Source organism: Cucurbita moschata, unplaced genomic scaffold (genome assembly GCF_002738365.1).
Source record: "Cucurbita moschata cultivar Rifu unplaced genomic scaffold, Cmos_1.0 Cmo_Scf00035, whole genome shotgun sequence".
NCBI lineage: Eukaryota > Viridiplantae > Streptophyta > Magnoliopsida > Cucurbitales > Cucurbitaceae > Cucurbita > Cucurbita moschata.
In genome coordinates this window covers 379,497-393,530 of record NW_019268551.1, presented here as the reverse complement: position 1 = coordinate 393,530, position 14,034 = coordinate 379,497, and the positions used below count along the sequence as shown (strand labels likewise).

The 14,034-nt window shown below is 31.7% G+C and overlaps 1 protein-coding gene and 1 long non-coding RNA gene across 3 annotated transcripts in view; one reads left to right on the top strand and one right to left on the bottom strand.

Annotated features, from left to right (window-relative positions):
• The first annotated feature begins 7,887 nt into the window (after positions 1 to 7,887).
• On the top strand, positions 7,888 to 10,150 carry LOC111431175 (transcription factor MYC2-like). 2 transcript variants are annotated; one of them, XM_023067731.1, is made up of 4 exons: positions 7,888 to 8,014; positions 8,105 to 8,194; positions 8,402 to 8,868; positions 9,479 to 10,150. In XM_023067731.1, exons 1-4 carry the CDS (start codon positions 7,917 to 7,919, stop codon positions 10,072 to 10,074), a joined length of 1,251 nt encoding a protein of 416 aa, XP_022923499.1. In that variant the 5' UTR covers positions 7,888 to 7,916; the 3' UTR covers positions 10,075 to 10,150. The 2 variants fall into 2 exon arrangements, with proteins under 2 accessions (XP_022923499.1, XP_022923498.1); XM_023067730.1 differs by having other exon boundaries at positions 7,888 to 8,194.
• A 1,823-nt stretch (positions 10,151 to 11,973) lies between these two features.
• The window catches only part of LOC111430967, a 6,535-nt gene continuing 4,474 nt past the window's right edge, over positions 11,974 to 14,034 (bottom strand). The window contains exon 3 of the long non-coding RNA XR_002708420.1: positions 11,974 to 12,364. This is a non-coding gene — a long non-coding RNA (uncharacterized LOC111430967). The remainder of the gene's footprint in view (positions 12,365 to 14,034) is intronic.

Below are 14,034 nucleotides of genomic sequence, written 5' to 3'. Positions count from 1 at the left end.
AATTGTTTGAGTTTTGATTTATTTCTTTTTATTGAATTTGAAGTGTTTAATTTCCTTTATTTCTTTTTTGACTTTTATTTATGAGTTATTTGTTTTGTAATTTTTTTCTTTTATTTTATAAATTTATTGTATTTTAAATCTAATATTTGTCACAAGTATTTTTTTTTTCTTTCTTTTTTTGTTTTGGTGCATGTTTGTCATTTATGTTATAATTTTATAAATTAGTTAGGGTTTGTTTTGTTACATGTATATAATTATAAATTTTTGTATTGAGTTTGCTTGAATTTGTATTTCTTGTGATTTTTCTGCTTGATATGGTCCTATTCAGTATCGAATTTGAAGTGTTTGATTTTTTTTTTCTTTGTGTGCATGTTGTTTGTTTTGTGGATCCTATTTTCTTCTTGTAACTTCAGTCTATGAGTTTATTTGAGGTCCTCCATATAGTTGGTGGAGTATTATTGGTTATGATTTGCTACTTCCTTTAATACTTATTTTTTTTATTTATAAATTTGCTGTGATTTCTTTTATATTTTTATTTTGATTCTAATTTTTTATTTGTTTGTTTGAATTTTGATGTTTTTGCTTTTGGTACGGCCGGGAGTATTTTAATTCCCTAAGATGTAGTTTTGTCTTATCTCTTAATATACGCTAAAATTAACTAATATGATGAATTTAATTGTATGACATAGTACTCTTGATTTCCTTGCCTTTAATGGTAAGTTTTTTTTTTTATTTTTCTGACATTTTTTATTTATATATATATTTATATATATATATATAAGCGTTATGATTTAAATTCTTTAAAATCTTAGAAAATCTTAGATTTATAACGATTTTATTAGTAATATATTAATGAAATTAAATGAGAAATAATATTTTATAAAATGACAAATATTTACTTTCACACAAAAATTGCCAAAATAATATTTTTTCTAAAATTTTTAGCACAACAATGGTATTAACTTATTCACTCAACTAAGTTGAAAGTACTATATTTTCAAGTACATATATTTAATTAGTTAAAAAAAAGTTACATTTTTAAGTAACAGTACAAGTGGTGTGAGTCTTCTTTTTTATGTTGAGAAAGGTAGAACATGTACTTCGACAGAAAAGCTGTTTTTTGTGGTCCCAAATCGAGGACTTGATTTTGGTTAAAAAAAAGAAATGTCATTAAGGAGGTCAACCGCCTCCAGTGATCTCCCTCCCTCTTCTTTGTCACCTTATTAGCTCTGTTTTGTGGTCCTAAATAGAGGACATGATTTTGGTTCAAAAAACAAATGTCATTAAGGAGGTCAACCGCCTATAGTAGATCTCCCTCCCTCTTCTTTATTGCCCTCTTAGCTCTGTTTTGTGGTCCTAAATCGAGGACATGATTTTGGTTCAAAGAAGAGATGTCATTAAAGAGGTCAACCGCCTACCGGAGATCTCCCTCCCTCTTCTTATCGTAATGTTTTTAAAAATTAAATTTACAAATACGAATTTCATCTCCAAGTTTTTTTTTTATTATTATTATTTTGGGTAAAACTATCTATTTTTTTAAAAAAATTCAAAATCATTTTTAAAACTTAATTTTTGTAAAATAAATAAATAAATAAAATAAAATAAAAAATTCAAATATTTCTCAAATAAATAAATGTCGAGAAAACAAATACAATTTAGATAAATAAATAACTGAAATAACGTCATTATTATAAATAAAAAGACCTAAATATCCTTATTCAAATATATATATTAATATTATTCTTTTATCATTTTCTTGAATGTGTTGGGTTAGAAGGTCCCATGAACAAAGGAGGGGTTAGAAAGTCATTTCAAAATTGATTTAGAAGATTTGAAACATTGACCAGACAAATGGCTTTTTGGCATTTAATTTCTTGAATTTCAATCATCAAAATCTCTCCCTAAATTATATTACAAATTATTCATTCCATTGTTGCATGGAGCAATGAATCAAGGCTAATTTTTTTTATTAAGTAAATCCACTTTAATTGGTCTAAAAAAAAAATCACACTTTTTTCCACTTTTAATTCTACCGGCGTATTCAAACCATATCAAACTCTAATTTTATTTTATTTTATTTTCAATATTTAATTAATTTATATTTTTTTTATTTAAAGATATTAGCTGTAGCCGGTATCCTATTTAAACCTTGTGAATAAGACATCCCAATTTTATTTCTCATTCTTAACGAAATACAATAATTAAATCATCATATATATTTAACTTTCATTTGTACTGCTCTATTTAAACTAATTATGAAACCAATGTAAACAAAGGAAAGGGATTGGAAAAAGTAGGAATGGAAAAATTTAACATTCTAACATATACACGTGGAAAAGAGAGGCAAAAATTCCGGCTGAAGCAGCTACTTTCGAAACAAATTAAAAAAAAAAGCTACGACGATAGCGGGAGAGTTAAAGTCAAAAAGCTTATTCCTTGCGTTTACAAAGAGCATGAGGGAATGTCAGACGTTTGGTAATTTCTCCTCCGACCATAATACAAGATTCCATTGAAGCTGTTAATCCCGTACAAGATTAAATGTTCAACCTTTCACCCAACAATCACTAAACTTAATAGTTTTTTAGGATGAAAATTTAGACCAATAATCTTTTAACCAATGATATAGACCTCTTAATTAATTAGGTTAATACTTAAGTTAATTGCACTTCTCAAATTTTTATTACCTTCTTTCATTGAACTCCTGAACCGAAACCTGATTGGCTCATAGCTTTGCTCCTTCGCTCCTGTCCGTGATTGAACTCGGTATCCTATTTAATAATTATTTGGTTTTTAGATTTTTTAAATTTTTTCTTGCTATAAATTCAAATAAAAGACGAGAAAATAAATACAATTTTAAAAATTTTAGAAAAAACTAAAAATAAAGTCTCCCATAATCCTTTAATTTTTAAAAATTAGACCTATAAACACTATTTTATATTTTAATCTATTTGTTTTTAAATTCAAATAATTTAATAATTACTTTAATTCTTTTAATTATTTAGTATAAAACTTTTATACATTAAAATTGGACATTATAAAAAAAATTCTTATTTAAATTTAAAATAAAACGTAATTTTTTAAAATTTTGGAACAGATAAAAATATATTTAAACTTAAAAACAATGAAAGGGTGACATTTTGCGGGAATGTTCAAAGAAGAGTGAAAGCCGCCCTACAAATTCACGTGGATCAAAAGATTCTTCCACCTTCATTATTATGCCTTCAACAATTCCAATATATATATATATATATATATATATTAGTTTTTAAATTTTTAAAATTTTAAATTTATTTTACTCTTAATATTTTAAATTTATTTACAAATATTTTAAATTACAAATTTCATTAAAATTATAAAGTCAAAATTATATATTAAAATTATTATAATAAAAAATAATTAAATAAAATAAAATTCAACGTTTTGAAGACGTGGAATACTTTGCTACAACAATACAGATTAAACGGCAATTAATATATTTATTTATATAATCCATTTTTACGTCATATCAATAATACACATTGTTGATAGACAAAAATATGTTGAGCTATTAATAGCTATTATTATTTGTTAGCGAGTTGTTTTCTTACTAGTTATTTTCATATTTATGCTCGTCTATCTACCGAACCGTTTGAAAAAACTCATTTACTCCACATTAATTTTAATTTTAATAGACGATGAAATTAATTATCGTGTATTACTGCACAAATAAATAATTTACAAATATGACACTTTTTTTAAACCATATATTTTGCATAATTTCTTAATTAGTTTTACGTCTATCACCGAACATTTATTTATATAGTCCATTTTTACGTCATATCAATGATACACATTGATAGTTGATAGACAAAAACATGTTTGGCTATTAATAGCTGTTATTATTTGTTCACGAGTTGTTTTCTTACCTGTTATTTTCATATTTATGTTCGACTTATTTTAATCTATTTTTGTATGATATGTGAGTGTTAATATATTGATATAACATTTATATTTTATTGATAATGTATATTAATATTGAAATGAAAGCAACCGTGCAAAAAAGCACTGATACTGAAGTAGGGTGGAGTAGAGCGGGAATTGGGGTTGGGTTAGGGACGGTGATGAAAAATATAATCTCGTTCAACCCTGTTTAGCTAACGATGAGAAATCTCTTCTCACTTCCTCTCCCATTATCCACATAAACGGAGATTTTATAATGTTCAAAACGGAACACTTTATTTTCAAACCCTAAAACCCTTTAGCTACGAACCCCACGTGGGTTCAGAAGAGAATTTCACGTTAGCACACGAGCACTTCGAAATTGGTAGGAGTTTTTATTGACTTTGTACCAAGTTTGTAGTTATCCAATTATTTTGTGAAAATTTGCCGTATTATTTATGCCATAAAGTCTCCTAATTAATAATTATTTTGATTAATTTATTTACAACTTTTACCTTATTTATTATATAAAAAAAAAATTAAAATCACTAATGTCGTGTTTTGGTAACAGTATTGATATGATCTACTTTATATTTATTACAAATGATTCGATACCAGAGATATATGAGTAACGAAATCTTATAAGACAAACTGGTAACGTGGTCATGCTGCCTGGGATGTAAGAGAATACCGAAGCTATCAAGTGTTGTATCCCAATCTAAATCGTGGGCTCGAAACGTTTACAATTGATGTTAGGGTTCTTATCCTCTCGAACATTAACGCAAAGGTTCGTATCCCGATCTAAAAAAGCTTCATAAAAGAACCCGAGTTTGTAATGATCGGGTCACTACGTACAACACTTATATCATTCATTTTCAACCATTCTTAATCAAGTGGATGAAAAAGAAGAGAAATGGGAAAAATAAAGATGTGATAATGACAAAAGGTAATAAATTCTCTCTTTTTTAAAAATAATATTTACATTATAAATTTATATAACCTTTGACTTAAAAAAAAATTAAAAGGAAAAATTAGGGGGAAATAAAATCTTAATTATTATTTTTTATAAATAATAATAATAAAAATAAATAATGGTTAAATTAAATGCATGGTATATTTTAAATTTATTAAATAAAAATAATATAAACCAATTAAATTTAAATAAAATATAAAGATAATAATTGTGGGTTAAATATTGTGACCCATTAGAGAAATGGTCAAATAATCAACAGTAATTAAGAGAAGAATCTGCCTTTTAAGCATGCTTAACAGTAATTAAGGGACCTAAGAGTAATTACTCACAAAATTGATGTAAATAAAACAAAAAATTTATTGCTTTTGAGGACGAAAATGAAATTTAAATATTAAATTGAGCTAATTAAATTTGTCTCACCGTCCAAGCCCACCGCTGTATTGTTCTCGCTGGCACATTGTTCAAGTTTTAGCCCCTCTTAGCAAAGAGCCAGAGAAACTTTCGAGTTATGAGCCGACATCGAGGTGTCGAACCTATATAACTAGTTAATATCGTCTCAGGGTCAGGTGTTGATGAGCACATTGAACTATTCATGTGTCTGAGAGCTCTCACAGCCCGCCTTTCAACTCTCCTAGACTAGAGTTTTGCTGTTCTCTTCTCCAACTAATGTAGGATCTCACATACAATTTTTTTTTTTTTTTATAGTATATTACCATAATATAATACCTAATCACTCGAGCTCGAGTAGCATCCAAGTTTAGTATATAATACCTAATTACTCGAGCTCGAGTAACACCTAAGTCTAGAAAAGGTACATCGAGGTGCCAAGCCAATAAAAATAGTTATTAATATATCAACAACGAAAACTTTCTTTCTATGATGTCCCACATTGGTTGGAGAGGAGAACAAATCACCATTTATAAGAGTGTGGAAACCTTCTATAGACGTGTTTTAAAGCCTTGAGGGGAAGCCCGAAAGGGAAAACCCAAAGAGGACAATATCTACTAGCGGTGGATCTGGGTCGGAAGCTCGAAAGGGAAAGCCCAAAGAAGACAATATCTACTAGCTGAGGACTGGGTCGTTACACTTTCTTAGTGACATTGAAACTCCAAAATTAAGTGTGTTTAGTATCACAATCTCATTGAGAGAAACGTAACTCGAACACGCATAAACGTCTTATAATTAAATTAATATGTTATAAATAAATACATGCGTAGACGTCTTAACTGCTAATATTGATTTTAGTTAATCAAAATGATGATAAAATGTCGTTACGAAAAAACTCAAACAAATCAATAAGTTTATATTAAAAAAACATTTTAAAAAATATTGTCACATCAGCCAAAATTTTCTTGACTAAAATGATTTGATTTTGCATTGAAGTGCCTATATTTATACATATTTACAAATAAGGACATAATTTTGCAACTAAATTGCCACATTCAATGAATGAGTAATAACCATACTTTATTTTTACATTTTTCTTTTCTTTTTAAATATTAAATAATAATTAAATATTGATCGATTTTAATATGCACTATGCGTTCCAGTTATATAAGCTCGTAATTCAGAAATCTTTATATTCTCCCTTTAAGTTTTGTAGTTATCTGTCTAGTTTCATCGAAGGTCGATCAACGATCTTTCTTATTTTTGTTCTTAATTATCCAAATTTAGAGTTATTTTCGTAATTTCATCGAATTAATTATGAAATTAGTAACGTTAATTTTTTTTTTTATAGATTTTAAATATTCTATTTTTTTTAATAAAAAAAATAAAATTCTCACACCATAAAAAAACAAAAATATCTTAATCAATCAACTTTATTTTCTCCACTTTGTTCTTCATTCATTCATGGCAATGAAAAATTTAAATGGAATGAGAATTATTTTTATGCTTAAGTACATTAGATAATATTTAAATAATATTACTTTACCCCCATATACTTTTTTTAAGTGTTGATTAAGTTTCTTAATTTTAAATTTATAATTATTTTAATTGAAAATATAAATTATTTAAATTCAATGAATCTGTCAACCCGCTTCTGATTCGTTTAGTTGATCAATTACACGTCTTTAAAAGTGTGAACGGTAAAGAGAGAAAAAACGCGTTTTAAAACATTGAGTGAAAGCCCAAAGAGAACAACATCTGTTAACGACGAACTTGAACGGTTACAGATAGTATCAGAATTAAACATTAAGCAGTGTGTCAGCAACGATGTTGGGTTCCAAAGAAGATGGATTGTTTGTGTCGAGAAAACCCTCGATATGCAGTGTTTTACAAAACCTTGTGTTGCAAATATGACAAGATTATCGATATGTGTCTTAATGGTATCATGGATGATGCCTAACAATTATAAATGAAAATAAATATTTATAAAAATATGTAATTGTTATCGAGAAAAATATTGTCCATGGTGAAAAAATCTACGTTTGGAGAGGAAAACGAAACATTTCTTATGAGGGTATGAAAATCTCTCTCTAACAAATACATTTTAAAATCGTGAGGCTGCCGACGATACGTAGCGGACCAAAATGGATAATATCTGATAGTAGTGGTTTTGGGTGTTACAAATGGCATCAGAGCTAGACACTGAGCGGTGTGACAGCGAAAACGCTGGGTGGAGGTGGGATTGTGAGATCTCACATCGGTTAGATAGCGATATGTAATGGACCACGGTGACGTATTTAAACTAAGATCGAACGAAATTTAATGGTGAGGGACAAAATGTTATTTTAATTTAAAAATGTAGGCCCATTTGTACAAAATACATGAACCTAAAAAAAAAAAGTTGAATTTAAGCACGTGGATTTAGTGTGTGAATGATTTGAATTACCGAACATTTAAAACATAAAACACAAACACAAAGTGGGTTTCTTTAATTTGTCAGAAAAAAACATTTTAAATTATTGTTTTTATTATGTCTATATAATCTGAATGTTCATTTTGTCACATTACCATCTTAATTCAGTTCTGTCTCCCCTTTTGACCCTTTTCATTTCTATTTCTTTTTTAATTAAAAAAAAAAATGGATGATTTTTCTATTTCTTCTTCTTCTTCACCAAATTCATCTGCTCATACCATTCAGCAAAGGCTTCAATTCATCCTCCATAATCTCCCTCAATGGTTTGCTTATTCGATTTTTTGGTTGGCTTCTAAAGATTCCGCTGGCAATCTTATTTTCTCTTGGAGTGATGGCCATTTTCGTGGCACTAGGAACGGTGGCGGTAGCCAACTGATCAGTTTCGGGTTCGATGACGTTGCGGTGGATCGAGTGGAAGCTGGGGATTTCTCCGACTTGGAAGGGTACGGTTTAAACTATCACTAAATTCAAAAGCTTCAATTTTAGCTCGTGGGTTTATTTTATAAGCTAACCCTCTCCTCCTCGTTTGAAAATTAGGGTTGTTACATATTTAAACGGATGAATTAAGGTTTATTTAATTATTTATTTGAACTCGAGAATTGAAACCGTGGATTGCTATAAGGTTAATCATTTATTCATATCCTTAATAGGTACTATACGATATCTATTTCCCAGATGTATGGTGGGGTGGATAATGTGGTCGGTCGAGTATTCGACTCGAGCGCGTACATTTGGTTGACGATAGACGAGAGTCTACATTTGTATGAATGCGATCGAGTTAAAGAAGCGCGTTTACGAGGGATTCAGACGTTGGTTTTCGTTTCGACATCCGATGGGGTTCTTGAATTGGGTTCTTCTGAGTTGATTAAAGAAGATTGGAGCTTAGCTCAGTTTGCAAAAACACTTTTTGGAACTTTTTCAGTAAGTTCTACACAATTTAAACAAAAAGATCATGTGGGTGTTGGTGGTGGAGGGATAATTCAACTACAAGCCCCGCCGTGCTCCGGTATAGTCAAGAGGGAGATGAACGGTGGTCGTGGCGGAGGAGGGTCGTCCTCCGATTCCCTCTCTGATAACTCTGATGGGAATTTCTTATCAATGGTGGACAACAATAACGGTGAGTTTGTTTCTCGAGATTCTCTCTCGTGGCTTTACTTTTGGTTTCTCGACCTCCCCTCGAATAAAATACCATTGAGTCTCCTCTTAAATAGTCATCGATCCGTCTAGCACTATCCAGATCAACTCCTGCTCTCCAGAGCACATCACCAGTCCAATAGAGCTCAACACGATTCTTCACTATGACTACACACTTTCGAGATTCACGACTTCTTTGTTCGACATCTGATAATTTTATTGACATGACTAAGTTAAGTACATGACTGCACCAACCTCCACTCGAACAAAATACCATTGAGTCTCCTCTAAAATAGTCATCTATCCGTCTAGCACTATCCAGGCCAACTCCTGTTCTCTAGAGCACATCATCAGTCCAATAGAGCTAAACACGGTTCGATTTCTTTGTTCGACATCTGATAATTGACATAACTAAGTTAAGGGCATGACTTCGATACCACTTATTAGGAACAAAAAAACCTCTACGTCGGTATGATATCGTCCATTTTGAGCATAAACCCTAATAATTTTTATGTTCTCCAAAAGGCCTTACGTCGGTCGATAAAAATAGTGTTTCTTACTTATATACTCACGATCCACCTCTTTCTTAACAGTTGGTAACAAGAAGGGGAAGAGACAGGCGAAGAATAAAGCAGAGTCCACAATGCCAGTAAACCATGTGGAAGCGGAAAGGCAGCGGCGACAGAAGCTAAACCACAGATTCTACGCGCTCCGATCAGTGGTTCCGAACGTATCAAAAATGGACAAAGCATCGTTACTCGCCGACGCGGTAGTATATATCAACGAGCTCAAGGCCAAGGTTCAAAAAATGGAGTCAAAGCTAAAACAATCACAACACCAAGCTAGTAGTAGCTTGAGCAATGCATTTGATCAGAAACGAAGCGGGATCTCGACGATAGAGCAGACGGTGAGCTCGACGAGCTATGCGATGAACAACGGCTACAACAATAATACCGTCGAGGTGCAGCTTGTGGGGGCGGAAGCTATAGTGAGAGTTCATTGTAGAGATGAAAATTACCCATCAGCAAGGCTTATGAATGTCCTTAAAGATTTGGGACTTCAAGTTCGTCAAGCAAGCTTGTCAAGTGTAAATGATATAATGCTGCAAGATGTTGTTATTAGAGTTCCTCAAGGGGTAGCCTTGAGAGAAAAGACCTTAAGAACTGCCATACTTCAAAGACTCGAATAATGTTGCATCGAAAAACGTTCTTCGTTTCGTTTCGGTTTATGTTGTGAATCAGTACGTGCATGTTTTAAGCTTTGTACAATCAAGTGTTGAATCTGTGTCATATATATACTGTTCGAATAAGATTGTGTCGTTCACTTTGAGCTTCATTATTGGCCATTTTTGGGTCATTTTTCATCACGGTACCATTGACGACTTTTTTCGTTCTTCAAACAAGTGTCATTAGAGTCGTTGGAACGTTCGGAAAAACTTGTATCTGTACAAGACCTGACAATCCAAACCCGAACGTGAAAACCCTAGTGGATGAGCAAATAACTAAATGAACTTTTGTCGGGTATTTCTCGAGTTCTATTAAGTTATACAAAGTCAAATTTTATAAAGTAGAAGTAACTTATGATGGAAAGTTTGTTTGGGTTCAAATGGGAAAAACAAAGATTGATGATCAAATTATAATTCAAATGTGTGTTTTCCATGGGGTTGAAGTCAATTGTTTTGTTTTTTGGGAACTATGTTCATTTTGGAAATATGTTAGGATAGCGACAAAAACGTTATTAGAAGTCTAATTTCGATCGTCAGATCTACGGAAAAAAAAAAGGGCTATAAAAGGTTGATTACGGTCGGGGGTATTCGTGGGTTAGGTTGGAAACCTGACCCAATTGTTCAAGTGATCAATTTTTTAAGTTGGGTTGGTTTGAGTTGATCACAGTCATTTTTGTTCGATTCAACTTCATTTGGGAGAACATATGAACCAATTCAATCCATAAAATTTTTATTTATTTGAATCCTACACGACCCAATTCAAATAAGTTCATAACTCAATCCGACTATGAATTAGGTTAACCAAATTTTTCGAGTCATACGATTTTATGGTAACAATGGGTACTACGATAGATGAGACAGTGTGTGAATTTCAATATAGAATGATTAAATAGTTTGACTAAGTAACCATTGTGGAGCCTACTTCAAAGTAGCGTAATTGATTAAAGAAATTAATAAGTACAATGAGAAGTTTGAATTCCAACTAAGATAAAAGTTACTATTAGCCGAGATTACTGACGAAGGGAGAGAAAGTGATACGTGCACCTACGATCTAAGTTGAGAGACTTTGAATTTAATAAAGTTTCAATATTATTTTATAAACACGAATCGTACTTTTGTATAAATCGTGGTTAGCAAGTCTCTTAAAAGAAAAATTCGAAATGTAGAACTTCCTTTCTAAGATCCGAAACTTCCTTCCCGAGATTTGACTGTGACTCAAACACATGATCAGGGCTTGGGTAAGGGCTATGACTCGAATACGTGATCTAGGCTTGTGATAGCGTATGGCTCGAACGCATGGATAAAGCTTGTGATGGCTTATAACTCGAACACATGACTAAGGCTATGGATTTCTGTTAACCCAAACATATGACCCGGGTTTGTGTGAGGACTATAACTAGAATACGTGAACAAGGTTTGTGATAGTCTTTGGCTTGAACACATAGTCAGGACTTGCGATAATCTGTAACTCAGAACACATGACTAAAACTTGTGATAGCCAGTGACTCAAACACATGGTCAAAACTAATTCGAACACATGACCAAGGCCACTCGAGCTTAATTCAATAAAATTGTGTCAGACAAAGTTGGATACATTAAGTTGGAACTATTGTAGGGTACCAACTTTGTAGAACAATTATTTTTGTCTCCCAAGCATGTGGAGATGCCTTTATGAAGTGTCCACACCCACCACAAATTGCCTTTATCCATTCTTCACACCATAGCCACACATTTGCTTCTAACCTCATCCTCAAGTTCGAGGTATTTATCTCGACCTAAATATCAGTTCGGATATAGGGTTAAAATATTAGCAATCGTAAAAGTTCAAAATGACCATATTTATGAAAGTCGTATTAAATTTGTGCGTAAAAATGTATGTTTTTTTTCTAAATCTTTCAATATTCGTTCGATACAAAGCACTGTTACTCTAACAAAATGAATAGATTACAAAGTTTATAGAAGACCAAGGACCAACATGGTCAGTCGGTCAGCATCACGTAACCCTGAACGGAAACCAAACATATCAAATTTTTATATCAATTTAAGCCTAAAATCAACACCAACCGACAAATGATGACTCCTAAATATTTGGACGAGCTTGTGCGTACCTCAACTAATCTTCAACTAATCTCACGTAATGGCGCAAAATGTAAGACATTCTTTGTTGCTAACTCCTCCCATGTTCGTCTCTAGCAAGAACATCAGTTTCAGCATAAGCTTCTTGGAGGGCGTAGTTACTCATCAGCTTGGTAACCTATGAAGCAAATAAAAAAGTTCAGATTGAAATTAGGAGATGGGTAGAATTTAAATCTAGTTTTCTTCTCCAAATTCCAAGAAAATTGCTAGAAAATTTAAATCTTCTTCTCTTAGATCACTTTTTCTCGTCTATTTTTCTATTGATTACTGTGTATTATGTGTTAACGTGAGTTTATAATAAGATATCTTGTTTGTATAACCAATGTCTCCTTTTGCACAAAGATGAATGAATGATTTTACCCCTCATGCATCGTGAATGGGAGAAGTTTCTCGTAATCTGTGTTATTTTATACTAATTTCTACTAAATAGACCGAACGAGATTTTGGTGTATACTATTACGGAAGAACACACAAGACACCTTTTTAACATAGAGAGAGCAGTGTTCCAGATCATAACGAAAAATCCGTTCTATGTAAAGTGCTTTGCATAAGGTCTAGTTCCTTGGGCATTGGATTGGCAATAGCGTGAGTTGGCCGGATCAAGAGAAGGTGCGTGGCCATGGTGGAATGAGAGACGCCACGCAAGGTGCAAGAATTACAATTCTTCCTCATATTAGTCCTACGTACTTCCAAATTTGTTTTTCATTGAGTATATATTAAACTATAGGTGGTTCATCAAAGGCTTCTCAAGTGATCGACCAAAAGGGCTTAAGCTTTCTAATATATTAGTAAGGATTGAATGAGGGGCGTGTGCAATCGTTTTCTTTCTCCCATTTACCCATAGTGAAGAACTAAAGACTACTTAGAGCATTCAGGATACCAAAGAATTAAACCATATATTTAGCCTAACTTTAGTATAACCAATAATCGTTTTGGGTTCTTTTTCTTCTATATCACACTAGACCCTAAATCAAGGCCAAATCTAAGAAGGCTCACAAGATAGGCTAAGCATTATTAAAATCTTCTTGTTTTCAAACAATTAGCTAGAGAATGGACAATAACATGAGGCAAAAGTAATAATCATAATAATTTTCAAGCAAGAACTAAAAGATTAAGGTGTTCCGAATATTGATTCAAATAATTGAATGATATCTTTTTCTTATACAATTTTAGAATATATATCATATCATCAATAATGATTGAGCTAAGTTTCACTAAAATATCACAAGAAACCCTGATAGGACATGAGCTCCAAATTGCTGTCACAGGATAGAACTACAATCATTTTAGCAAATAGGTGGCTTTAGATCCCTAGGAAGATCTATACTCCCATCGTTGCCCATAACAAAGCAACAATGTCACATAACCTTCTATGAGGATGAAGGGTATTGATGTATATTATTGTTAGGCTAGATGTCTTTCAACTCTAAAGTTTGTTTCTATTTTATCAACTTTCAAAATTATAAATTTAGTCCTTAAACATTGACATTTCTTAAAATTTATGTATCTACTCGACTGCAGAGTTAAAAGTTTAGGATTCTATTAGAAAAAAACTTAATTTGTTAAGAATCTATCTGACACAAAATTGAAAGTTTAAATTTCTATAAGATACAGTGACAAAAGTCTCAATCTAATAACTACACTTATAACTCGACTATTTTGTTAAGTTCTCCGACTTCGGCAGCCTCCATGGAAGACATAAACAACCTACCAATAATCCAAGTATAGAGAGCATAGTTGCGTTAAACAATAAAGAAAGGGATTTTTTTTTTTTTTTTTTTTTTTTTT

What these genes read in the sequence shown, in the direction of transcription:
- LOC111431175 (XM_023067730.1), top strand. Translation starts at nt 7,917, where the DNA reads ATGGATGATTTTTCTATTTCTTCTTCTTCTTCACCAAATTCATCTGCT. An exon ending in GATTTCTCCGACTTGGAAGG is followed by an intron (nt 8,195 to 8,401) that starts GTACGGTTTAAA and finishes TATCCTTAATAG; the next exon opens with GTACTATACGATATCTATTT. An exon ending in AATGGTGGACAACAATAACG is followed by an intron (nt 8,869 to 9,478) that starts GTGAGTTTGTTT and finishes CTTTCTTAACAG; the next exon opens with TTGGTAACAAGAAGGGGAAG.